General features: G+C 48.7%; 1 protein-coding gene across 2 annotated transcripts in view; it reads left to right on the top strand.

Annotated features, from left to right (window-relative positions):
• Nucleotides 1-22,777, top strand: part of ZNF341 (zinc finger protein 341) — a 28,842-nt gene extending 6,065 nt beyond the window's left edge. Inside the window, exons 2-15 of one of the 2 annotated variants that reach the window (XM_065414732.1) lie at nucleotides 1,466-1,576; nucleotides 2,575-2,762; nucleotides 6,248-6,400; nucleotides 7,195-7,434; nucleotides 8,531-8,711; nucleotides 9,015-9,099; nucleotides 9,969-10,159; nucleotides 11,063-11,256; nucleotides 13,303-13,511; nucleotides 14,556-14,652; nucleotides 17,154-17,286; nucleotides 18,702-18,813; nucleotides 20,155-20,225; nucleotides 21,665-22,777. In XM_065414732.1, the coding sequence (XP_065270804.1) occupies nucleotides 1,466-1,576; nucleotides 2,575-2,762; nucleotides 6,248-6,400; nucleotides 7,195-7,434; nucleotides 8,531-8,711; nucleotides 9,015-9,099; nucleotides 9,969-10,159; nucleotides 11,063-11,256; nucleotides 13,303-13,511; nucleotides 14,556-14,652; nucleotides 17,154-17,286; nucleotides 18,702-18,813; nucleotides 20,155-20,225; nucleotides 21,665-22,176 (2,477 nt within the window). In that variant the 3' untranslated portion in view covers nucleotides 22,177-22,777. Of the gene's footprint in view, nucleotides 1-1,465; nucleotides 1,577-2,574; nucleotides 2,763-6,247; nucleotides 6,401-7,194; nucleotides 7,435-8,530; nucleotides 8,727-9,014; nucleotides 9,100-9,968; nucleotides 10,160-11,062; nucleotides 11,257-13,302; nucleotides 13,512-14,555; nucleotides 14,653-17,153; nucleotides 17,287-18,701; nucleotides 18,814-20,154; nucleotides 20,226-21,664 lie in introns of both variants that reach the window. The other variant, XM_065414731.1, reaches the window with a different exon arrangement.
• The last annotated feature ends 4,034 nt before the right edge of the window (nucleotides 22,778-26,811 follow it).

The following is a 26,811-nucleotide window of genomic DNA, read 5'->3' as shown; positions in this document are numbered from 1 at the left end:
GGGACCTGTAGGAGGAAAGCAGAGCAGCTTCTCTGTGATGATTCCTTATATCTTTGCAATCAGTTGCAGGATTTTCAAGCCTCTCCTCATGCTGTTTACTAATTGGCTTCTCATCAGGATTTGCCCGTTAGCTGTACTATTTGAAAATTATTTTACCTTGTAAGATTATTTGCTCTTTTTATTGTGGTGCAGCAATAGCATCACCATAGTTAAGACTGTGTTAAGGTTCAGTATTAACAGGAGCATTAAACCTTTAGTTTGTAAAAATCTCATTGAAATGGCAAAAAGCCCAAACATAGAATATAAACTGAGTGCTGTTCGAATTTTTCAGGGTTTGATGAAAAATGAATTGAATCACCCCTTTTGGGCAGTTTCTTCACCCCTTTTACAAGAAATCTAAATCGCTCTGGGAGCTGTCCTCTGGCTGCTTTTTGTTCCTAGAGTATCAGTTATACATCATTAGTGTTTGTCTACAGAGTTTTTAAATAACATTGTAGTTGCAATGGAAAAAATATTTGTGCTAAGGTGAACCTGCCAATTTTTAACTGAATGGCAAATCTCCCTCAGTGTGAATGGCATCACTGGCTTCTGGGGTATGCTAAAATGGGAAAGACACTGAGGAATTCTCTAGCTTAAGGGAAAGTTCCTTGAATTGGGAAAGCAGAGACCAGGAGTTCAAATCTTACCTCTTCTAAATGCTGTTTCAATTCCTATGCAATTCCCTACCCTTATTATTGACTCAAGCCATGAACCTTGGCCCAGAAGACAGGGAAGAACTGCTGCACATTCCTGCCCTTTTAAAAAATACGTTAGCAGAGCGTTTATGCAAGCTCACTGCAGGCCCAGAGCTCAGGTCTGTTAACACAACAAACCCCAAGTCTCAGCCACTGCACCACATGGCTTGTGAGTAACTGTACCGGCCTGAGTTACCCTCTGTGTGACGTGGTGACCTTAAACTAGTCTGAGCTTAAAATCTATGAAATTCCAAATGTTCTTGCACTTCCAAGTGGCAAGTGCCACTGATCAGACCCCCTTCTGCAGCTAAAACTCTTTGCTCTCCCTGGGAATAGCTTCCCCAAAAACCAGCTCCTTCAGCTGCCAGATCTTCTTTTGCCTCTTCTTACCCACTCCTCCCATGACCATATAAAGAAAGATGAACTGGCTTTCTGCTCTTAGGATCTGTTTTCTCTCTTAGGATAACTAGCACATAGAATAGGTGGTGGCGGGGGTGGGGGTGTGGGAGCTCAGTGAAGGAAGAAGAACTAAGCGGGAGATATGGGGCCACTGAGGGGGAGCCACTTTTCAGCGTTACTCGTTTAAGTTGTGTTTACTGTAGGATACATTCAGATGGTGCAGAGTGAGGTTTTAGACTCAGTGAACCAGTTCTTGTCCCGGAGGGCCTGCTTGGATGTCCCAAGGTAGGGTTGTGCTTTCCTGTTAACCCTTGCTTCTGTCTGTCTTTCAGGAATGGATAATCAGACAGTGCTGGCTGTTCAGTCCCTGCTGGATGGTCAGGGAGCAGTTACAGATCCATCCGGTCAAAATGTCAACACCTCCACCACCATCCAGTCCATGGGTGAGCCCCTCTCTTCCTCCCATGTGCAATCAGAAAGAGACTCTTGTGGGCTGCCTTTCCTGCCACGCCCTCTGTCCCAGTGGCCATCAGTAATGGTTTGGCAGAACAGTTGTCTGCAGACTGTTGGTGGAGAGTCACTGCTATGTGCTAATTCCTAAGGACTCACGGTCTGTTTAGTGAAACAAGGCAGAACATAAGGGGAGAGAGGGACAATACAGAACATACTGTGTGGTGCCTGTCACAGACTTGGTGCGGTTGCCCAGAGGAAGAGAGGGTGGGTTGGGGTTGGTCTCAGCAACAGGTCCAGACCATGCACTTCAGGAAAGGCATGAAGGGAGGGGCACTTTCTGCATGTCACAAACACCTCTTGCTGCAATGAACACTCAGGTTGCTCAATTATTTGGGGACAGTGTAGCTAATTTAGGTGAGCAGTCATGGTAGTTGCTGGCTTAAATGCTTATGAAAGTCTGGCTTTTCACTTCAGCCCTTTATCAGCAATACCGGGTTCCAGAGCTGCTCTCCTCAAAACCGGAAGGCGTAGGCCAAACAGTGTTTTATCATGGCTCACTTGGAAGATGCAGAATTATTCTGTGACCTTTCCCCAAACACATGCAAGTGAACGCTGTGTAATCAGCCTCTCCCTCCTCCATGCATTGCGGCTGATTGTTCTGTCTAAAGACAGCTCAGTCTGATCCATGTGAGCCTTTTTGACGTACTCGGAAGGAGCTAGAGGAATGCAAAGTTCAGTTACTTATTTCTCATCCTCTAGGATTTTCTGCAGCTAGAGCTCAGCTGACAAAATAGCTGAAGCTGCACAAGGCAGAATAGAATTCAGCTCACCCTCCCCTAGCTATGACAGCTCGGTGGGGCTAACAGCAGGAAGGCACCAAATTGTATCGTCCCTTTTCTGACCCTAACTGTAGTTGAGGTAGCTCCATAGTCTGAGGAGGAGAAGGATCCTGAAGCCAAATCAATGATCTGTTCCCTTCTGATTCCAGATGACGAGGACGTGTTCCTGTGTGGGAAGTGTAAGAAGCAGTTCAACTCGCTGCCAGCGTTCATGACCCACAAGAGGGAGCAATGCCAAGGAAACACCCCTTCACTGGCCACTGTCTCATTGGCTACCAACAGCGTGTACACTCCGTCCATCACGTCCGTGCAGCAGGCTCAGAGTGCCAATCGGCAGGTAGCTACATGGCATGCTTGGGGGTCTCTGCGCCACTGACTTTGGAGGGCAAGAGAACCCAGGGGTGAACGTTTACTGAATCCAGTTACACCTGGCTAGTGATCTCACCCTAAGGAGGCTGGGTTGGCCCCGCCTTGTTCTTACCTCTTGGAATCTATTTGCAGAGTCCATATAATCCCTTTACTATGGGCTTTCCTTCAGAACACTGTCACTGCTCTTGAACAGCGGGTCAATAAAGAGTTTAATCTTTTATTATAGAATCATAGAAAGGTAGGGCTGGAAGGGTCCTTGAGAGGTCACCAAGTGCAGTCCCCTGCACTAAGGCCAGACCAAGTAAACCTAGACCATCCCTGACAGATGTTTGTTCCACCTGTTCTTAAAAACCTCCAACAATGGGGATTTCACAGCCTCCCTCGGAAGCCTATTCCAGAGCTTAAGTGCCCTTCTAGTTAGACCGTTGTTCCTATTATCTAGCCTAAAGCTCCCTTGCTGCAGATTAAGCCCATTACTTCTTGTCCTACCTTCAGTGCACATGGAGAACAATTGATCACAGTCCTCTTTATATCAGCCCTTAACATATTTGAAGACAGTTGTCAAGTCCCTCCCTCTGTCTTCTTTTCTCAAGACTAAACATGCTCAGTTTTTTTAGCCTTTCCTCATAGGTCAGGTTTCTAAATCTTTTATTGGTCTTGTTTCTCTCCTCTGGACTCTCTCCAATTTGTCCACATCTTTCCTAAAGTGTGGCACCCAGAATTTGACACAGAACTCCAGCTGAGGTCTCACCAGAGCCAAGTAGAGCCAGACAGTTACCTCCTGAGCCTGACATACCCCAGAATGATATTAGCCTTTTTAGCAACTTTATCACATTGTTGACTCATATTGAATGTGCAATCCACTGTAACCTCCAGATTCTTTTCAGCATTATGACCACCAAGTCAGTTACTCCCCATTTTGTAGCTGTGTATTTGATTTTTCCTTCCTAAGTGCAGTATTTTGCATGTGTCTTTATTGAATTCCATCTTATTGACTTCAGACCAATTCTCTGATTTATCCAACTCTTTTTGGAGTCTCATCCTGTCCTCCAAAGTACTTGCAACCCCTCCCAGCTGAGTGTCATTCACAAACTTTATAAGCACACTCTCCACTCCAATGTCCAAGTCATTAATGAAAATATTGAATAGTACTGGACCCAAGACTGACCCCAGTGGGGACCCCACCAGATATGCCCTCCCAGTTTGACAGCAAACCATTGATAACTGTTCTTTCAGCCAGTTTTGCACCTACCTTATAGTAAATTCATCTAGACCACATTTCCCTAGTTTACTTATGCAAATGTCATGTGGAGCTGTGTCAAAAGCCTTATTAAAATTAAGATATATCACGTCTACTGCTTCCCTCCTATCCACTAGGCCAGTAACCCTGTCTAAGAAGGAAATTACATTGGTGGTATGATTTGTTCTTGACAAATCCATGCTGGCTATTCCTTATAACCCTATTATCCTTTAGGTGCCTACAAACTGATTGTTTAATCATTTGTTCCATATCTTTCCTGGTTTTGAAGTTAGGTTGACTGGTCTATAATTCCCCAGGTCCTCTTTGTTCCCCTTTTTAAAGATAGCTACTATGTTTGTCCTTTTCCAGATCTCTGGGACCTCACCCATCCTCCCGGAGTTCTCAATATTGTTAATGGTTCTGAGATTGCTTCAGCTAGTTTCTTAAGAACCCTAGAATGAGTTTAATCAGGCCCTGCTGACTTGAATACATCTAACTTATCTAAATATTCTTTAAACTGTTCTTTACCTATTTTGGCTTGTATTCCTTCTCCCTTGTTTTTATTATTAATTGTGTATCTGGTCACTATTAACCTTTTTAGTGAAGACTGAAGCAAAATAGGCATTAAAAACCTCAGCCTTCTTGACCTCATCAGTTTTAGCTCTCCTTCCCCCTAAGTAAAGGACTTACACTTTCCTTCATTCCTAATATATTTAAAGAACCTCTTCTTTTTCCTTTCATGTCCCTTAGCCTTTCTGATTTTTCCCCCCTACATGATTGTGCTATTCTTTTGTTCTCTTCATTAGCCATTCATCCATGTTTCCACTTTTTCTAGGATTCCTATTGTGGTAGGACTGTAGTTCTAGCTCAGGGTGCTAGTATTGTGGGTCATAGAATCATAGATTATTAGGGTTGGAAGGGACCTCAGGAGGTCATCTAGTCCAACCCCCTGCTCAAAGCAGGACCAATCCCCAACTAAATCCCCAAATTGCCCCCTCAAGGATTGAGCTCACAATCCTGGGTTTAGCAGGCCAATGCTCAAACCACAGAGCTATCTCTCCCAGGACTGTCTGGCCTGCTGCTTCCTACACGACTGGCTGCCGCTTTCCACATGTGGGGGTGGGGGTGGGCCTCACTCCCACCCTTTAGCTGCATCTGGCTCCCATACATAGTGAGAGGGTGCTGGATGTGGCATCCTCATCCCTGGATCTGCCTCCTGGTTCCTTCAGCGCCCAATCTCCACACATGACTCCATATATTCCGGTGTGCCGTGCCTGGGGAGAATTAAAAAAAGCAAAAATCTTCCCCCTACCCCAAACCTACCTTTTGCCGGAATTGAATCCATGCAGCTGTTCTTCTGCTACAGTGCTCCTGTATCCCCTCATACACACAGCACGCTTTCTGCTCCTCAAATCAACCAAAAAGATGGAATTCTCCAGTAATTAAAAAAAATGTGTTTTTTCCCCCCCTTAAAGTGAATCTAGCGCTGGGGAAAGGCGCTGCCGACTCTGGAGGCATCAGTCCTCATCATAACCACTGAACAGGGACAGTGTGAGCAAAATCTTCCCCCATGCTGTCGCCCGCAATGTACCTCAATTGTGACCTGATGGGACCACCTCTAGGGGTGAGAAGGAAGTACAGTCTTCCTGGCCATCTAGTCCCTGGCCTTTCTGAATTCACCACATCACCTGGTTAGTCAGAGCATTCCGCTGAAGGTCTTAATGCTATTTGTTCCCCAGGTCACCTTTAATAACCAACATGGTTTGAATTGTAAACCCATAGCCAACTCCCTATCCCATCTCCAATCCCCTGAGCCATCAGGTCTCCCAGGATTGATTCATTCATAGATTCTGAGGCCTGAAGAGACCACTGTGATCATCTAGTCTGATCTCCTGTATAGCACAGGCCAGAGAACTGCCCCAAAATAATTCCTTTTGAACTAGAGCTTTGGAAAGTCTAGCCCTCGTTTTTCTGAACAGTGCCAGTGTGGTTCCCTGTTTGTTACAGGATGGCAGGATAGACCCATAGGTGAAGATACAAACAGTAGCAACCAGTAGATCTCTAGTGTGGCCAGTCGAGTGAGGAGAGCTGGCGGTAGCAGAGACTCGTCAGTTTAGTAAAGAGCACATCCTCGTTCCTTTCCCGGGAATTTCAGAGATTATTTCTCTTGTTCTAGTGTGGAGCCCCAACACATTTTTCCCCCATTCTTTCAGCAAATTTCCACATACATCACGGTTCCTCCATCTCCGCTGATCCAGACGCTCGTGCAGGGGAATATCTTAGTCAGTGATGAGGTGCTGATGTCAGCCATGTCCGCTTTTACATCCCTGGACCAACCAATGCCCACGGTGCAGCCCTCCGTGCAGGTAAGGGGAGTGCGCTTTCCAAACAGACTGAGTCCCCAGCTGAATAGCAGAGCCAAGAGTTCTGGCTGGCAGTGCCACCTGCACAGTTCAGAGAGCTGCTGTGATGTTGGTGCCTGGGCATCTTCTCAAAAACAACAGCAGAGGTCAGGTTGGAAAACAACAAGTGATGGGCCTATGCCAAGATCTGCTCACTCACACTGCCTCTCACAGCAGATTGTGCCGCTCTTCATAATATGATCATCCCTGGTTCTTTCTTGTGTGCTATGATCCCCCATGAAATGTGTATGTTACCGTATAACCATCAGGGACTATCTATGTAATGACCAGGGAGATCAATGGGACACCTCTCTCGGAGCTGTTGTTTAATGCTGTCTACAGACTTTGGCAGGTGTCCTGCACTGGTTACCCTCTTCACATTCTGAGGGTTTTCCTTGTACTCAGCAGGGCTACAAAGAAAATGAAGCAAATGCTTGGATTCTAGAGCCCAAGATGACCATCAACAGGGAAAAGTGGCAGTATGAGCTGCTGCATACCCTCTCAATCTGACCCCTGCACGGTATATAGGTGGCTGTTCGATTGCTCATTCCTTCCTTAGAAACTAGATACTGTATTTAGTAAGGTGCCCACATCTGTGTTAAAAAGTGCATTTTGCCCAAAGTTTGCTTTGTCTGCCGATCTGACAGTGAATTATGAATTATGTCATGAGTGTGGCCTCTGCAACTCCAGCTGGAGGTTGCTGGACCTGTGCTGCACTTTCAATGCCTTCTCTGTTTGTCTCTTGTTCCGGTTTTCAGAGCAGCTTGAGTATGCACACTGGAGCTGGATACCTTTCCCAGCCCCCACCTCCTCCGCCGCCCCCACCTCCTCCTCCACCTCAGCCACCACCTCCTCCCGCTCAGACACTGGGAGCACCGGGACAGCCCAGCACTGGCGGCAGCCGGGTGGTGGAAGTGTACAGCGCACCTGCTCCTATGGCAGGGAATGGCACAGTGGAGATACAGACGCTGGGGATGCAACCGTATCCGCCCATAGAGGTAAAGCCGTGTCCCTGGCCTCGTATTGCGAGCTTGGCCATGGGTCATCCCTCAGATGCTGCTCTACCTTCTGACCAATACACGACACGTAAGGCTCCTGCAAGCCCATTTCACAAGTTGGGGAGAAGATGCTGCTCATGAGTTAGCTGGATTAGAAATGCCATTTGTCATAAAATTAGAGTCAGGGAAAGATGCGTTAGGTTGTCTTGTAATCAATTAGTATTTCCTCTGCGGGAAAGTAATGATCAGAAAGATGTCAACAAGCTGAAGGGAATCTGGAGAACATGAGAATGATTAAGGGACTGGAGGGATTGATTTATGAGGAGAGATTAAAAGAGCCGAACACATGTAGATGTGTTTGGGGGGGGGGGGATTTCCTATAACTGCCTGCGAGTATTGGAAAGGATATCTGCTGGGAAGGCAGAGACATTGCAAAGGGATTGAGCTAGGAGTAGTGGGCTGAAACTCAGCACAGGGAAGCTTAGTCTGAATATCAGAAAAAATATCCTGACAGTGAGATTCCTCAGGCAGTTAAATAGACTGGGGAGTATGCGGTAGGAGAGGACCTGCCAAGCTTCTCCAGATGCCCTTTTCAGAAAGGGCCCCAAACTGTGTTACTCCAGATTGATGACTTGGGCTGCTTTGCTAACTACACCCTTCGCCTTCCCAATAATATTGTCAGTTTGTTTAACTGGAATCTGCACAGCAGAACTTCCTTCAGAAATCTTCCTGGGGCTGGTAACAGGAGCTTGAGCTTTCCACCTTCAGAGTCACGGGTTTGAATCCAGACCAGGCTGAGGGTGATCAGCTCTGGAGAGCAGAGATGCAGTTCTAAGGGCTAATCGGGGACCAGCTAGCTCTTTGTTTTGAGAGTTTATACTTTGGTATCCGGGTCTTGCTAATAAATCCTGAATACTTGGCAAGGTTCAGCCTGAGAGCTGCCCTTTGTGCATTGGTTTAGCCTCCCTTTGGTTAAAGAAACAGATTACTGGTTTGATCCAGTTAGGCAGGACCCTGGACTAGACAGACTAATGATCCAGCATGGCAACTTCTCCACGGACTTAGCAAATGTATTTTCACTGGTGCATTATTCCAGGTGCCAAGCCAGTGTGTGGAAAGTCCTGTGTACCCCTCCCCTCCTGTGTACAGCCCAGGGAAGCAGGGCTTCAAATCCAAAAGCACTAACACTGCTGCTCCTTTGACCAATGCGGCTGGAGGAAACGTGGCCAGTTTTGATTCCACCTCGACCTCCAAAAATAGGCGTTCCAAAAATGACAGTGGGCTGCAAGAAGGTACGTCTCCTTATGGCCAGCCCCTGCTCTAACCCCTAGACCATCATGTCTCCATTGCATTGCGCTTTTAGATTGGAAGCTCTTGAGGCTCTGTTAGCAAATGTACAACACAGTGTACTCTTACTATGCTATACAAAAAATAATATACAAAAAGTAGAATTGGCACCTATTATTGTCCCATGGGACAAACTCGTGTTGTTGCCAGTCATATCCCATCAAATGTTCCCTGGTCCTGAATGCATCTGAATTGGAGTAGCTAATTCCCATTATGTACTCTTTCTATTTCAGGGAAACCTAAGTCCCCCAAACTGAAGTGCACTTATTGTGACAAGGCCTTCACCAAGAACTTTGACTTGCAGCAGCACATCAGAAGGTAACAGTGAGATGCTAACCCAGATGCGGCAGGGATGGCCAAGTGGGGCAGGCTGTTGATTGCACAGGAGGCGTGAGATGTAATTGCATCTTCTACTTTTTGAGTATGAGCTGGCTTTGGAGTCCTCTTTGCTCACTAGCTGATGAGAACATCCACAGTTCCTGTTATCTGGATGCCCAGACACCTTCACCTCCAGAGCTTCCCCTTGGGAGCGAATATTCAGAGCGATGCCTGAAGAGGAAGGATAAAAACTCTAGTCTCAGACCCTGAGCAAAGATTTAAAAGCTTGATGGGCAGCTAGCAGGTGTCATTTAAACTCCAAGCCCATCCTGGTGACCACCAAGCATCAGAAGTGGCTTCTGGGCTTGGAACAGGAAGAGAGAGCAGAAAGATCTCCCTCCCTGTAATTTGGGGTGGGGGGAAGAGAGAGAGAAGAGGACAGGGTTTCCCTCTTCCTAGGCTGGAAGCAGAGTGGGGGGACAAGAAGGGATCCTCTGATGCTGGAGCAGAAGAAAGGGGTTTTATTCTAAACCAAGCAATGATGGTCAAGTGGCTTATAGGGTCAGTGCAGAAAAACGTGATGATAAATGTTCCGACTCCATTGCAGAGCTCCTCCCCACCCCCAAACTACCCCTGGGCTGTAACTCTGTGTTCTGTATGTAAGGCCTGTTTCTCCTGCTCCACCTACAAAATCCATTGACGCCAGTTGATCAGGTTCCCAGCCCTTTGCTGGGGATGTCCAGGAGCTAATCTGCCAAGCAGCTAGGTTCTCAGTTCACTCGTGGGACAGCTGTCCCCTGTGATCCATGCTTACAGGCCACCACCTCCTGTCATGCATCTTCACTGATGTGCTTCGGTCTGCCCTGCAGCCACACAGGTGAGAAGCCGTTCCAGTGCATCGTGTGCGGCCGAGCCTTCGCGCAAAAGTCCAACGTGAAGAAGCACATGCAGACCCATAAAGTGTGGCCTCCGGGGCTCGGGTGCACCATCTCCCGCAACTCCATCACGGTGCAGGTCATGGCACTGAACCCCAACCAGCAGGAGGACGAGGAGAACGCAGGTGTGCTACCCTTCGAAATTGCCTACTAGGAAGCAGAGCGACACTCCCAGGATCTCTGAACACTCCTCATTCCCAAAGCTCCTTCCCACCCATTTCTCTCTCATGTTAGCTTCCTCTGGAGTTAATGCCATTGATGCCACCATCTGGAGACCGAGCATTTAGCAGCATCTATTAGACTAATCCACAGATCAGACATGTGGGCTAATGCAACCCTGTGTGCTCTGGCTTGCTGTTCTGCACTGCTTAGGGTGGTGAAGTCTCATCTAACAGGCCAGTTCAGAATTCGCTTGGTGTGGAGGAGCTCCCAGCTGGCATCCAGTGGTGTAGCCAATGTTTACACCAATCTCCCCCGAACAGTGGCATGGAGGGTGGGACAGAGCATGACTCAGCTCTGCTAGTTCTCAAGGGGTATGTGGTCCTATAGGGCCATAGCCAGCTGGCGTAAGTTACAGAAGTCTAGGGGCTGCTCTGATGTACACTGAAGCTAGGCAGCTAGTGAATCAGGGATGCATACTTGGCTAGCTGATGCCTCTCGTCTCCTGCACTGAGCAAATCTTGGAGGAGGAGTGAATATGGCCTTAGATCATCAGGTTCCTGTTGAGCTCTCTTTTCAATGAGACAGCTGGCACACAGCTGGGAGCATGACAGGTAAGAATAGTGGGTCACAGAAGGGTAGCCAGAATAATCAGGGCCCTTGATAATCTTGTAAAGGGAAGGTTACGGGAATTGAATTGTCTAGCCCAAAGAATCGGCACTTAGGAAGGGAGCAGAAGGCTGGCCCAGAGACCAAAGCTGAGTGTCACATGGCAATGCAGGACTGGGGCCTTTGTCAGTTTTCAAAGCTGTTAAAAACCTGACCTCAGGGATGCTTCAGTTTGTCTTTCTCTCTGCCCATTCCTCCAGGCTTAAGCCAGGCCTCCAGGAACTCTCCCCAGCAGCCTCAGGCCATGGCCCCCGCAGAAGAGAGCGAGGTTGGCAAACTGGAAGCCAAGCAGGTTGTCCTGATTGATAGCTCTTACCAGTGCCAGTTCTGCCCCAGCAAGTTCAACACTTACTTCCAGCTCAAATCGCACATGACGCAGCACAAGAACGAGCAGGTGGGTGACGCATTGTGGACACTCGTGCTTGTGGGGCCCGCATTGGTAATCAGACTGAGACGTTAGTTTGGCTCAAAGTGGTCTTGGTCTAATTATCAGTGAGGGTCAGGTAGACGTGGAATGAACATGGCAGGTTCTCCCCAGCACAAGGAGATGCCTGTCTTTATAGCGTGCTCGTGGCTCTGTGATAATCGAGTGCATTCACGTCATAAAACTGACTGTTGCAGTGCTGCATTGTGCTTCTTGGCTCTCCTTGTGTGGGTCTGGATTGGAAAAAGAGCAGCTTCAAGCAGAGCCCCAGCCCTGCTGTGTTGCCTGGAAGAAATCAGCCAAGAGGTGGGCTAGTTGGTAGCCGGGCAGAGCTGGAAAAACCAAATCCAGAACACTTTAAAATGGTCAGCAACTATTGAGTTGTGGAGTAGTTGCCTATGGAATCATAGAATACCAGGGTTGGAAGGGACCTCAGGAGGTCATCTAGTCCAACCCCCTGCTCAAAGCAGGACCAATCCCCAGACAGATTTTTGCCCCAGATCCCTAAATTGCCCCCTCAAGGATTGAACTCACAACCCTGGGTTTAGCAGGCCAATGCTCAAATCACTGAGCTATCCCTCCCCCCTGTGAAATCATGTGATCTCATTTCTATTACCCTTATCCTCCCTCCTCTGGCCTGTCCCACTCATTTGCTGTGTGTCTTTGGCAAAGACTGCAGCTTTTGATGTTTACAACGTCCAGCATGCAGGGGCCCCGATCCTGACGGTGGGGCCTCTGAATGCCACAACAATAGAACTAATCATAAAAAGAGGTGGACTTAGCCCAGCTCAGTGGGCGGGAGGGTGTTTGGATTTACCTGTTGGGGCTGTTGCCTTGCTCGTGGGTCCCCGTTAGCCTCAGCTGTGGTAATGTTGAGGCTGCATGTTCCCAGAGTCTTGGCTACCCATTGGGAGAAGATGCTATCAGGGAAGAGCTCCCCAGCATTTGGCTACCAGCTGTGTGTGTTACTGAGTGCATTTGGGCTAACTGGGCTTGGAGACGGCTGGGTTTCCTGCTGCGTGGGCACAGTGGGGCTGAAGCACCAACCCCATGAGTTACCCCTAGGGAAGAGTGAAATTAACTTTCACTCTTGTGCTACTTTCTGGTAGGTGCTGTGAATTTCTTTAGACCTCAGATCTGACCCATAGTAACACTGGTACAGTGTGACTGTGACCATTATGTTGCAGAGCTGTTTTATTTAAAATCTTCTGCCACCATCTCCAAAAACATCTGAACAGAAGGCAGTTAACACATTTAACAACGGCATGTGCTCCTGCTGCTGGCACCGGGTGGGGGTTAGTGAGTGGGTGCTGCTTTTGGAGTACTGCTCCCGTAACGGACGGTGCGTAAACAGCAACTGTGGCATGATGAGACACTCTGGGGACTGAAATTGTTGCTTTTGTTCATAAACACAGCCAGGCTAATTTAGTGCTATCCAAACTAGGGGAAAAACCAATGGTCCAGCAAGAGAAGACGAAATTAGTAGCAATAATAATTTGACAGTGTACAGTGTGGGGAAGATTTTCAAAGGTACGGAGGGAGATAGGGCACCTAACGGCCAATGAAAATCAGTGAGAATTAGGCACCTGACTGCTGTTTGTGGCTTTGGAATCTCCCCCTGTTTCTTTAATTCATGGATCTCACAGTGATTTAATTAAAGCCCCAACGCGTAGATAAATATCACCATCCCCCTGTAACACATGGAGAAAGTTGAGGTTAAAGGTGGGATTTTCAAAAGAACTTTGGTGACTTAGGAGCATGGTTCCTAGTGGCTTTTAGTGAAACTTGAGCTCCTAAGTCACTTAGACGCTTTGGAAAATTGCCCACTCAATGACTTGCTGAAGGAAACAGTATCAGAGCCTGCAAGAGCATACAGGAGTCCTGAGTCCGAGTCTTACGCCCTCACGTTAGAGTACACTGCATCTGTTGGCAGGGGAATTGCACTGTTTTTATTGCCAATGTGCATCACTCTAGTAGCTCTCCCTTCCTCCCATAAACCCCTACCTCTTCCTCCAGGTGTACAAGTGTGTGGTGAAAAGCTGCGCTCAGACTTTCCAGAAGCTGGAGTCCTTTCTAGAGCACATCAAGAACCACCAGGAGGAGCTGAGCTATCGCTGCCACCTGTGCAGCAAGGACTTCCCCTCCCTGTATGAACTGAGCGTCCACCAGTACTCCCACAGCCTGCTGCCCCAGCACAGCCCCAAGAAGGACGTGGCCGTGTACAAGTACGGTAGCAATCTGAACACTGGTTACCAGGCGTGATAGGAGAGAGTGACAGCCTCGCGCTTCAAGCCGAGTGCGTGTGCTCTCAGACCAAGCGCTGAAAGGACACGAGGGGAAGCATGTGGGACCTTGTTTTCAGCCTCTAGGATTCTATTGGGTGCACACGGTGCATAGCTGAGTGCCCCGCTGCCTGGCGACTGTGGCCAAACACTTTGTGCACAGAATGTGAGTCAGAGGGTTTGGGTGCCACAGATGCAAATGTGGCTGTTGGTGTTCGCTCTATTTACATATGGAGAGTGAACTGGCTACAATCAACATCTACAGTAAAAGGTGTCACTTATGTACCAGTGCAGGGGGTGTGGGAGTTGTGTCCAGGCAAACGTGGCCGTTCCACAACAGTCTCATTCTCGTTTTAAACCATAGCGGGCTTTGTTGACCTGGAAAGCTGATAGATTGGTTGATGGAGGGAGCAAGTGAGACTCTTGTGCCTTGCTCTGTGTTCTGTGACCAGCACAGTGCTATGGAAATGCTGATGGGAAGATTGCAAGTAGATTGAGGAGCACAGTGACGTCTTGGGTTGCATCTGGGAGCCTTGTCTGGATTATATACCATTATATTATGTGACTGCTGCTCCTTAGAAAGGCTTGTAATTTCTAGTTGTCCTTGCGCTTGTAGAGAGGCTGGGGTTCATCTTGCAGTGAGTTAAGAGACGAGTGATTTTCTATGAGGGCTGGGCTCTGTTTAGGTTTGATTTCTCCCCTTGCCCCTCCATTCTGTATTTCTTGAAATGGGGTAGGGGAAGGATTCTTAAATTAGCAGAAGCCTTGAAGTGGAAATCTGGGTTTGCAAACTCCTGGGGTCGGGATCGGGGAGGAGGTTATTTCTACTCTCCAAACACTTTGTGTTCTGTTACTGTTTTTAACCAAACATTGGGAAAACTGAATAGAGAAGGTACATGGTGAATAACTGTCTGCAGAGGTAGGGTATGGTTTGGCTGCCGTGGCTGGTCCTTGCTCACATGCTCTCTTCTGTCTCTCCTCATTCAGGTGTGTCAAGTGTGTAAATAAATACTCCACCCCAGAAGCGCTGGAGCACCATCTGCAGACGGCAACGCACAACTTCCCCTGCCCTCACTGCCAGAAGGTGGGTGGGGCTTTTTGCATGAGATGACCCTGGAGAGATGTTTGGGTTTCTGAGGGAATTTGTCTCCCTTTCCTCTCCCTTTCTACCTCAGTACAGACTGGCAGGTCCTCTAGGACTTCTCAAGAGAGGGAGGGTGTGTGTGTGTTCTTGCCCCCTTGTCTCTCTAGAGCAGAGTCCATTCCTCCCCCCAGTGCCAGCTTTTCTGCTGCACCCCATTCACTGAGCAATAAACTTTTCTCCAATTTCCTGCCATCCCCTCAACCCTTCGTCATATTGAGCCCCAATCCTGCAAAGGGTTGAGTGCCCTGAGCCCCAAATACTCTATTGACAGCGGAGGACGCTCAGTACCTGACAGGATCTGACCCTTTTACAATACAGGAACACTGGATGTTACGCTGGCCTGCCTCACCTCCTAGAGTCAGGGATGGCTAGAGGAGCGAGGCCGGCTTTAGTGTGGTTTCCGTGGTTTCTTGGCTTCTCCTTCAGCCCCCACTGTGACCGTTAGCCTGTTCCCTCTTTGAACCACTAGGCACATCCTGCCTACAGGAGGAGGGATGTAGAGCCCCAGCTTTGCTAACCCATCATTTGTCTCCTATCCAAATAAACCTCTATGTGCCCCTCCCACTGTTGCCCTCTCCTCTTTTGAATGAATGCTGTGTGTCCTTGGAAAGGACAAGCCTGTCCTGATAGCATGACTGGAGCTGGACACCCGGGCAGCCTTTGGCTGGGGACGTTCCGATTACATCACCCCCGGGGGTTGAGGGGCAGAATTGTGGGCGTTGAATTCTAATACACTTTGTTTGAAAATCTAGACTAAAATATGGACCCTTGCTCCTCTGTTTATAGCTAAGGAGGTGAAAATCCTGCAGTGGGGGCAGGAACAATCTCAGAGGAGTGACCACTTTGTACTGAGGTAGCTCGGGAAGGGGAAACGCACACCCGCCATGGTTAGTAACCCGTCTTTCTTTATGTGTCGTCTTTTGTCCCCCAAAGAGACAGGTGCTCTCTGTACAAGGCTGTGGCCATGTTAGTGTTCGCTTGCTTCTTTTCACATCTGCATGTAGGGAAGTCCACTCCCCCTCTCCCATTAATCCTTGGGGGACTTCCCAACACGCAGGGACAGCAGCCTGAGACTCCTGCTCTTGGAAAGCCCTTTAGCTGGGCAACTTTTTTTGCTTCTGAGTTTGTGAGTTATTAAGATTGCTTCTGTGTGGAGGGAGTGTAGCGTAGTGGTGAGAGCGCAGCACTGGGAGCTTGGAGTGCTGGGTTCTCTGTCTAGCTCTCGTGCGGACTGGTGGTATTGTCGTCAGCAAATCGTTGGACTGGTGTGTTTTAGTTTTCCCGTGTGTGAAATGAACTGTTAATAATGTTGGCATGGCAAATGTCACCCGTTAATGGACAAGTGCTTTGGAACCCTGTGATGGGAGATGATCGGGGGGGTGCATGGTACTGTTAGTACAGTGGTTCCCAAACTTTAACAGCCCGCGAACCCCTTTCACTAAATTGTGAAATCTCGTGAACCCCCTCCTAAAAATGAATATTTTCAGGGATTTAAGTTTAAATTTCCTCAGTGTGATGGATGCCCCAACTGCCCGCCCCGCTCTTCCTCGGGCTCGGGCTAGGGTTCGGGCTGCCGGCTCCCCTGCTGACGGGGGCAGGGCTCGGGCTGCCAGCCCCAACTGCCCGGCCCTGCTCTCCCTGGGGCTCAGGCTGCCGGCTCCCGCGCTGACCGCCAGGACTCGGGCTGCCAACCCCAACTGCCCGGCCCCACTCTCCCTGGGGCTCGGGGTGTCTGTCCTGCAACCGGGTCCCACCTGCTGTCTCCAATGCCTGGGGTCCTCTGTCCGCCATTAGCAAAATTTTTCTGGCGAACCCCCTGTAATGTTCTGCGAACCCCCAGGGGTTTGCGAACCCCCGTTTGGGAACCACTGTGTTAGTACAAAGTGCAATGGGCCTCTGCCACAGTTGGTCTCAGTACTACCCCCAGGAAGAGGGCAGAGTGGATGCTTCTCAAATATTTCCATCTTGTTATAAAAGCTATTTGCAGGGGTTGCAGCCAGCGCTGCTTTAGCATCTGAAGCTGTTTTAAAGCTGTATTTATGTTTTCCTCATGGAGTTCTACAGGCCTCCTCTAAGCTTCGCTCCTTGGGTTTTATCTAGGTAAAAATCCCTCACCCCTTGCGCTTGCTCCCACAGCGAGAGCTCCAGCCCCCTATGGGGAGCAGGCTCTGAGTCTGTGGGAGCTGCTGGCCCAGCCCCCAGCCCAGGAGGGATTAATGCTATGCCCAGTCTGGTCAGGCCCTTTCTTCAGGACACCATTGATTGGTTGCACTGACAATCTTCAGCAAACCCCAATATCTGACCCCTGGCAAACTACCAGCCCCAACGTATTCTTAATGGGGCTCTGGGCTTCTTAAACAGGGCTGGCTGGGCCCCGGGGTCCCTGGTTCTGACAGGGGCAGACCATCCTGTTACAGTCCCCTCCTTTTCTGTGCTCACAGGTGTTCCCCTGTGAGAGGTACCTGCGACGGCACCTCCCCACGCATGGAGGAGGGGGCAAATTCAAGTGCCAGATCTGTAAGAAATTCTTCCGCCGGGAGCACTACCTCAAGCTGCACGCCCACATCCACTCAGGTACGTGCTTCCTCGTGCATGCTCTCCGCTGCGTCAGGCCTCCTTTGTCTCTCTGGGGAACGCCCCAAGGGGCAGAGCTGTCTGGATGGTATTTAGCAAGGATCAGTATTCAGTGCTCTTTTGATTCCGTTCCAGGCTAGCCGGAGTAAATAGTGAAGTACACAACCTTTGGTGCCGGCTGCTTTTCAGAGTAATCCCGTGCTGCTGAGGCAGGGTTAGCTGTTGAGCCAGCTTGACGATCTCACCTCAGCACCCGCTGGGGGATGGGAGTGCAGCACACAGCCAGCCTCCTCCCTTCTCAGGCTTGCTGGGGCTAGCAGCACTGGCCTGGAGGAGGAGCACTCAATGGGAGGTGTAGCCATCCACCCATTGGCCAGAGGGAGCATTGCTGACATGAGGCCTTTCAGGGAGGAACTACAGCAGGGGTTCGCCAACTGGGGGTTGTGAGGTTATTACTTGGGGTGTCGCGAGCTGTCAGCCTCCACCCCAAACTCCACTTCACTGCCATCATTTATAATTGTGTTAAATATAAAAAAGTGTTTTTAATTTATAAGGGGGGGGGGGTCACAATCAGAGGCTTGCTTTGTGAAAGGGGTCACCAGTACAAATGTTTGAGAACCACTGCACTACAGAGATAGGTGTGGGAGTGGGAAGGAATCACTTCTTTCTGCACTCATGATTTGGGCCTTCCTGTCCTACTTCGGAATCAGAGCACACCCAAATGCGCTCGGGCCTGATGGAGTATGGGGGGTTCTCTCTCTGGGGAACAGGGCTACATGAGGGCGGGCTGGAGGTGATTCGCCTCTGGAGTCTTACCTCTGTTTTTATTGGGCTGGAAGATGATGCTTTCCTATGATTCTTCTGCCTGCCCTGTCATAGCATGGGGAGCAAGTGATGCTGGCAGGTTGGAAAAGCTGCACTGTCTTCAGAAAGTGGCAAAGGGACATGCCCTTTGGGGAGGGAAGTGGAGATTTGTCATAGTCTCCTGTGTCCCCTACCCTGAGTGTTATCACTTCATCACCTTCGGGCTTTACAAACAGCTATCTCCCTGGAACCTGCTGTTAACACGCTAGGGACTGGCCAGAGGTGATCTCCTGCAAACCCCTCGTCTGGGGCTGAGCAGTCCAAGGGGTGAGGAAATACACTTGGCTCCATAACCAGCAGGGCATCCTTCTGCTCCTAGAGCTCTGGGCCAGATGTAGCTAGAGGAGAGGCCTTTGCACAGCATGGCTATCAAGTCTCTGTGCTGAAGTGGGTGACCCAGCTTGCAGGGAAAGCAGGGGACATCACAGAGCAGGAAAGCGGAGACTGACGCTGCTGCCCAAGTGGAGGGACTAAAGTGTTATTAGAACAATGGTAAGCCCTGGGGCCCAGTGCAGCCTGTGTGTCCCTGACTGTGTCTCTGTCCTGCGCAGGTGAAAAGCCCTTTAAGTGCTCTGTGTGCGACGCAGCCTTCAACCGGAAAGATAAACTGAAGCGACACATGCTGATCCATGAGCCTTTCAAGAAGTACAAATGTCCCTTCTCGTATGTACCAAGTGACCCCTGGCAGCCAGGAGCCAGAGCTGGCTTTGTTGTTCCTGAGATCCCACTGTGCTTTGGGAAGGAAGGTCTCCCTCAGTCTGCACAATGAAAGGGCTGTTATAAGCTCTCAGAGTGTGTGGATAGCCCATATCGTGTGGCACCAAACAACCCACTGCTTCTTGAGGAGGCTCCATGCTCTAGCAATTTTGAGCAGGGAGCTGGGAACCAGCAAGTCCCGAGTTCCAACTTGCTTGCCGCACTCCCTTCATCTCTGCCTCAGTTTCTCCCTGTGTAAGATGGGGCTGATCCTACTGCTTCCTGGCGAGGTTGTGAGGTTTTATCACATCACACTGGTAGAGCACTTAAAAGTGCTAGATATTATCAAGGGGTTGCCTGAATTTGTATAAATCCCATACGCTCCGCCGTCAAACGTAGCGTTGCCTAATGCATGAGGCACTTGGGAAGGTTTCTTATTTCCACTTCAAAATGTCTTTAAAGCTTTGACCGAGATATGCCCGTCCCGCCCAAGGTTACATCGTGTTGGCAGGACAGGGTGGGGAAGATGCCCCTTGCTCTCTGCGTGGATAGAGATCTTGGGGCACAGTCTGATGCCTTTTGCTGGCACTGTGTTCACTGAATGTGTCTTCTGTTTAAAAAATGAGCCTCGCAATAACTGTCCATGGTCCCCAGGGGTGGGGGCGTCTGGCTTGGAACGTGGGAAATGGTTGCCCTCACTGCTTGGGCTGGAGGAGTCCCCTACCCTGAAGGGTAATTGAGAAGACATCAGTTACTATGACAAGAGACTGTACACAGAGATACAGCCTATCTCCCAGTTAATGTGGAGTCAGATGGCTTCAGAGCCTTGGTAATGCTGGGGCCAGAACTCCAGCTATAGGCCCTTGCACATCCCAGCACCAATGGGCACGTTTCAGATACAAGAGAGAGGCCCCTGGCATAACATGGTCTTTCTTCAGTGGCCTCAATTCACATGGCTTCTCCCCACTCCTCTCCCATCCCAGTCAGTTTGCAACACTTTTGACACTGCTTCTGCGTGCAGCTGCTTTGAAGCACTGTTAATACCTCTCTGTGAGGGGACCCGTGATGGGCACCGTGTGGCTTTCCAATGGAAGCCATGTGCATCCACATTGCAGCACTCATCTTGTACTACAGTCGGGAGGCTGAAATTGTGGGGCCCCTGTCGTAACACCCGGTGGATACACCCAGAGCTCTCCGCGGCACATGGGTGGTGAGGGATGGTGTCTGAGAGCTAATGTATGTATCTCTTTCTGTCCTTACCACCCCCCACCTGATTCAAGCTGGTTACTGGGATTTTGATTCTTACAGAAGCCACACGGGCTGTAATAAAGAGTTCAACAGGCCAGACAAGCTGAAAGCTCATATACTCTCCCATTCGGGTAAGTGGGACTGTAGCTCTCCCCCTGCTTCCCATAGCTGTGAATGAAAATGCTGCTTGAATTCAACCTAAGTGCTTAGAGAGCCTCTTAGGCAGGAGGCCAGTGTGCATATCTCCTGGCTTTATTTTTCAACCAGAGCAGTAGTAGGGGTAAGATGCCTACGAACTGTCAAGCGAGTGGATTACTAGTACCCTTTATAGCAGTGAATAGTAGGACTCTTGCCCTTCTCGGCCCTGTTGCTGGATAACACTAGTCTACATTGATTCTACCCACTAAATACATTGTCCTAGAATCCAGAGAAGCAAGAGATGCCAGAGCCCTTATGAAATCAATCCGCTCCATTCCCCTGACAATGCAGGATTCTTCCCTGAAGGATACTCTCCTGCTTTGTCCAGCTATGACTTGAATGATGAGACGTCCACCACTTCCCATGGGAGATTTTCCGCAGTCTAATATAAGGAGTTTCCCATGCAGTAAAACTAATAGTGTCACCCACTGGCTCTGCAAACAGCCCCGGCTTTGGGATTTCTACCTCTGGAAGAGCCCTCATTCAGTTTGCAGCTGTGTCTAAGATCCATGCACATTTGAGGCTATACAAATAATAAACAATGTGGCCAGCTTGGGATATAGGAATTCTGAAGCAGAGCCAGGATATTAGGTGTGCTCATTTGCATATTAATACCCAGAATGCTCTTTCTGCCCCATACCCAATACTGCCCCCATGTCAAAAGTAATCTCTTGGGATTCAGATGAGCGTTTGTCTGAGTTCCACATCCACACGCCTAGAAACAAGCTCCCAGGGAGCTCCGCAATTCTTGTCTGACAAGTAGCACAGCTGTAGATCTCTCCCTCTCCTGTCTGTCACGTCCAGAGCCCTGAACAGAGCAGCTGGATATGCACTGTAGATGCAACATCAGTTTGTTCCTCCAATGAAATTAAGGAGTTTCAAAAAATCAGTTCACTTTCTTTACGGTTCCTAAACCAGGAAAATCTTAAGTTTAAGAGCATGTGTTTCACTTTTCACTGTGTTCTCCTGAAATTGCTTCCATGGTATATTGCTCAACTCCTTTTAGGGGCAGGAGCAATGCTGTCCTTATGATAAACCCTGAAATTAGGGTTCCAAATCACTTCAGGCTCCAACCTGCCATACACATTCTCGGCTTACATGCATTTTTTTAAATATAGAAAATGAAAAAATCTGATCTATTTGGGGGGTGGGGGGAATTGTTTTAAGCAGTAAAAGAGCATCAAATAAAAGTGTTTGGGGAGCTTTGGGTGGGGATTTTTGTCTTGTTTTTGCCAAGCCATAGTTAAAAAATTATTCGGCTTTGAAGAGCAGACACAACTATTGAGCCCCATTGCAGTGTGATTAACGGGTCCATCCACCCTGTAAGGAGGATTCTGTAACTAATCTCTTTCTCGTATTGTGCTTGGCTTAGGAATGAAGATCCACAAGTGCCAGTACTGTAACAAGTCCTTCAGTCGGCGGGCCCACATGGTGGAACATCAGCGCTCGCACACTGGAAACTACAAGTACCGCTGCCCCACCTGCAGTAAGGGCTTCACGCGCCAGAAGTATATGAAGGACCACAAGTGCAGGCTGAACTCACCCAAGGACAAAGAGCTTCAGATCAGGAAGGCCCAGAAGAAGCGGGGAGCTCGGCGGAAGGTGGGCCTTCCTCTTCCCAGCCAGCTGGCCCTGGCAGAGCTGAAGGACAGTGCAGAGGGGGAGAACCCCCGGGAGAGTGGCCCCAACAAAGAACAGTTTCGGGAATCAGACGCAGTCCTGTCCATTGTGGTTGGTGGGTCGGCAGCTGCAGATTCGGACCTTGTAGTCCCCGGACAGCCCAGCAGCATCGCATCCAGTCTTGCCCTGGCAGAGTTGCAGACTGGCACAGATGTGCCGTGCGCCATGCTGGCTGTCCCCGTTTACATTCAGACTACGGACTGATAAAACTGTGACCTGTGTGTGCTTGGTGAGTGGTAGGGGATCCGCATTTTCTTCACCCACTGCTGGGGTTGCCAGACTCATGGTGAGATGGGCTGAAGTGTCTGGATCACAGTGATACAGAGACCAAAACTCTTAGGAATGGAGATGGGTAGGGGAGACAATGACTTTCATCTCTACCTACCGAGGTACATGACTCCATAGAAGCCAGTGATGGCCAGCAGGTCCAGAGGGGAATGGTTACATTTTCTTGTCCCCGTTCAGCACTTGTCAATGCAGGGGAGGGGTGACAAGGAGCCCTGAATCAGGGTGGGAAGAACGGTAGAGACCATGAGCAGAAAGCTTTGCAAATCACCGTCTGCCCCATTCATGTTTTTATTGTAAAATCCGTATTATTGCCCCATATATGGGGAGGGGCGTGTCCAAGGGCAAATACATGATCCTTCCTACTGGAAGCAAGTGCATCCTGATATCCTTTGGGAACATTGTTCATAAATACCCTAATAGACACTGCCAGTGTCTCTCTCATCTGTGTGTGTTAGCAGAAAGGCTGTATTATCTGTACTGTGTGTGTATAAACACAATGGCCCTGATGCTGCAGCTGCTCTGCGTGAAGTCGGGATGGCCAGCAGCTGTGGCATTATTCCCACAGTTGTGTGCATGTACGTGTGTGTTCTTCTCTTCTGTTTCAAGTTCTCGCCAGGATGGTCACTGCATTTTAGCCCTTCTATGTCACTCTTTAGCCAAGGATCTCAAAATGCCTTAGACACAAATGAGTTAATCTTCACAACAGCTAAATACTCCTTCCATTGTCCAGCGGGGAACCACAGCACGGCAGGTAAGTGAACTATCCCAGATCACACAGGAAGTGCAGAGCTAGGGCTTGAAGCCAGATTGCCTGACTCCCAGTCTGCTGGTCTACGTGCTATCTCCACGCTTCTCCACGCTTTCCCTCAGAGGTGCTGGAACTAGGGATGCTGGGTGTGCTGCTGCACCCCATGACTTGAAGTGGTTTCTATCATATACAGGGTTTAGTTTGGTTCAGTGGTTCTCAGCACCTCCACTGTACAAATTGTTCCAGCATCCCTGCTAGCTATTAGAATTGCAAGATTCACCGGTGTTACCAGACTGGCCAAACTTCACCTCCAAGTCATGGGCAGCTTCAGTGTGGAAGCTAGTGAACCCCTGGAGCAGGTGTGTCCTCTCAGTGCCTTATGTTACTGTGATTCAGCCTTCAATTCAGCACTTGGTCATTGACTGCATGAACAATGGATCTTTTCCCACTCCCCTTCTTCCTCACTTCCCTGCAGGTGACTGGAATAATCCTGACTCGGCAAATATATTTCTCCCCCAAACCCCTACGCTGCAAAAAGTCAGGTGGTTGCTGGAGGAAAACATCTCTTGAAAATGAGAGGAAAGTAGGGGCCGTGGAACACGTGGTGAATGAATGAGCCCAGAAATCTTCCTCTTCCTGCTAGGACCTTGTAAGGGAAGGGGAGATGTGGTTGTGGGCTGCTGTGTTTTGCATTAGTTTCACTGCTTTGAGCGGATGTGACAACGTGTTGATGGGGATAGCACGGCTATGGCAGGTGTAAACTTCTGAGTAACATGATGCCAGCCCTGTAGTTAGTGCATGGGAGAGACCACGTTCAGTTGCCTGCGCTGACTCCTGCTCCTTGCACCAGTGGAGCCCTTTGCTCCACGGGGCAAGAGAGCTTCTCCCAACCCTCTGTCAGCTGCTCTGATTATGGATTTGGACTGCTGAGCACCGGAGGAACTCCCCTGTCAATCCTTCCCTGACCCAGAGAAGTTCAGTGCAGGCAAGTGGAAAATTAATTTAAAATGAACTTCATTTAGTGCTGGTGAAAAGGGCCACATGAAGAGCACAGGAGACCAAAGTTCTGCCTCCATGGAGCAGGTAGGACATGGGCAGCAAGAGCTGTGACTCCTTCCCTCCCCTACCTGCTAGGATCCCCTCTGCAGATGAGTTTCCATTGCCCAGCCAGTCTTCAGCCTCCTTGTTCTGACAACAGCAGAGCATGCCTGAAACAGATACTTCACTTGCCACAGACAAGGCCCTGATCATTAGGAAGGGGAGCTTGAACGAGAGCACCCTCTTAACCTGTCCTTTGGGATTAGCTCCTACACCCGCTTCTCCATCGCTTTGTCTAATGCCATTTTAGATTACTACAGTGCTGGAGCTTCCTTCTTGGATATCTCTTCTGTGCTGGGCCCTGGATTCAGAGTAAAAGTCAATTGGACAACAATCAGCATTTCCAGCAGTAAGGCTTGGCCTCACTAGTGCTGCAGTATGCCCAAGAGCCGGAAATGTTGCATTTCCTGTAGCTGCTCATTGTTACACAGTCTGTAGGAAGACTGGTGTTGTAGGCTCTCATTTTGGAGCTGTCCAGTGTTCAGAAAAGCTCCTGGCAATGGCGTCTCCTTCCCCAGCCTCTTTCTTGTCTTATACATGAGAAGAGCTTGTAGAAAATCTGCTGAAATGGTGCATAAGTTTCTGACAACCAGAGCAGTAATAATAATGTTACTGTGCAATGGTCTTCTGGACCTGGCTGACCACAAGCATCCTGTCCTGTGTGCAGCAGCTTGCTCACAGCAAGTAGTTCAGGGACGTCCTTCCTGTCTCCTTGTGATTTTGAAACAATTAGTAAAGAATAAAATTGTCAGACACATAGAAGAACATAAATTGTTGGGCAAAAGTCAACATGGTTTCTGTAAAGGGAAATCATGTCTTACTAATCTATTAGAGTTCTTTGAAGGGGTCAACAAACATGTGGACAAGGGGGATCCAGTGGACATAGTGTACTTAGATTTCCAGAAAGCCTTTGAAAAGGTCCCTCACCAAAGGCTCTTACGTAAATTCAGTTGTCATGGGATAAAAGGGAAGGTCCTTTCATGGATTGAGAACTGGTTAAAAGACAGGGAACAAAGGGTAGGAATAAATGGTAAATTCTCAGAATGGAGAGGGGTAACTAGTGGTGTTCCCCAAGGGTCAGTCCTAGGACCAATCCTATTCAACTTTTTCATAAATGATCTGGAGAAGGGGTAAACAGTGAGGTGGCAAAGTTTGCAGATGATACTAAACTGCTCAAGATAGTTAAGACCAAAGCAGACTGTGAAGAACTTCAAAAAGATCTCACAAAACTAAGTGATTGGGCAACAAAATGGCAAATGAAATTTAATGTGGATAAATGTAAAGTAATGCACATTGGAAAAAATAACCCCAACTATACATACAATACGATGGGGGCTAATTTAGCTACAACGAATCAGGAAAAAGATCTTGGAGTCATCGTGGATAGTTCTCTGAAGACGTCCACGTAGTGTGCAGAGGCGGTCAAAAAAGCAAACAGGATGTTAGGAATCATTAAAAAGGGGATAGAGAATAAGACGGAGGATATATTATTGCCCTTATATAAATCGATGGTACGCCCACATCTTGAATACTGCGTACAGATGTGGTCTCCTCATCTCAAAAAAGATATACTGGCACTAGAAAAGGTTCAGAGAAGGGCAACTAAAATGATTAGGGGTTTGGAACGGTCCCATATGAGGAGAGATTAAACAGGCTAGGACTTTTCAGCTTGGAAAAGAGGAGACTAAGGGGGATATGATAGAGGTATATAAAATCATGAGTGATGTGGAGAAAGTAGATAAGGAAAAGTTATTTACTTATTCCCATAATACAAGAACTAGGGGCCACCAAATGAAATTAATGGGCAGCAGGTTTAAAACAAATAAAAGGAAGTTCTTCACACAGCACACAGTCAACTTGTGGAACTCCTTGCCTGAGGAGGTTGTGAAGGCTAGGACTATAACAGCGTTTAAAAGAGAACTGGATAAATTCATGGAGGTTAAGTCTATTAATGGCTATTAGGCAGGATGGGTAAGGAATGGTGTCCCTAGCCTCTGTCAGAGGGTGGAGATGGATGGCAGGAGAGAGATCACTTGATCATTACCTGTTAGGTTCACTCCCTCTGGGGCACCTGGCATTGGTCACTGTCGGTAGACAAGATACTGGGCTAGATGGACCTTTGGTCTGACCCAGTACGGCCGTTCATATGTTATGTTCTTATGATGTATTATGCTAAACTAGAGGCAGTAATGCACAGACATCAGAGACAGAACACAGTTGTCTTGTCCATCCCAGGCAGCCTGTGTCAGATTGTTCCCTCACAGCACATGCGCCAGGGCTGAGTAATGGGATGATGCGACCTCTACCCCTTCCCTTGGGAGACTATTGCACAGTCTAATGCATTTCCTGTCAGGGTGTTTCCTGCTTCCCATCCTACAGGTTCCCTTTGCTCCCAGTGCCCACACCTTTTCAGTATTTACTGCTGCTTTTGTCCGGCTGCCTTCAAGCATTTTGTATGAAACTTCATCTGTTTCAGAGGCAAGATTTTATTTGCCTAAAAGTTTGTTTGAAATACCCAGCTTTCCAGACAGAAGAACCACCACCAGGAAATGGTTTGCTAAATATACCTCTTCTGCTTTCCCTCTCTATCTGCCCACATTGTAAGGCATTATTATGTGGCCGCTAGCACCTATTGCAGCATTACAATCATCCCTGGTTTGAGATGGTATGTGGGTGTCTCATTCTTCCTGTGTATATTACGGCAT

This window comes from Emys orbicularis, chromosome 12, assembly GCF_028017835.1.
Source record: "Emys orbicularis isolate rEmyOrb1 chromosome 12, rEmyOrb1.hap1, whole genome shotgun sequence".
Lineage (NCBI taxonomy): Eukaryota > Metazoa > Chordata > Testudines > Emydidae > Emys > Emys orbicularis.
Note: the sequence above shows the minus strand (reverse complement) of the source record. Positions and strands in the feature narration are given on the sequence as shown.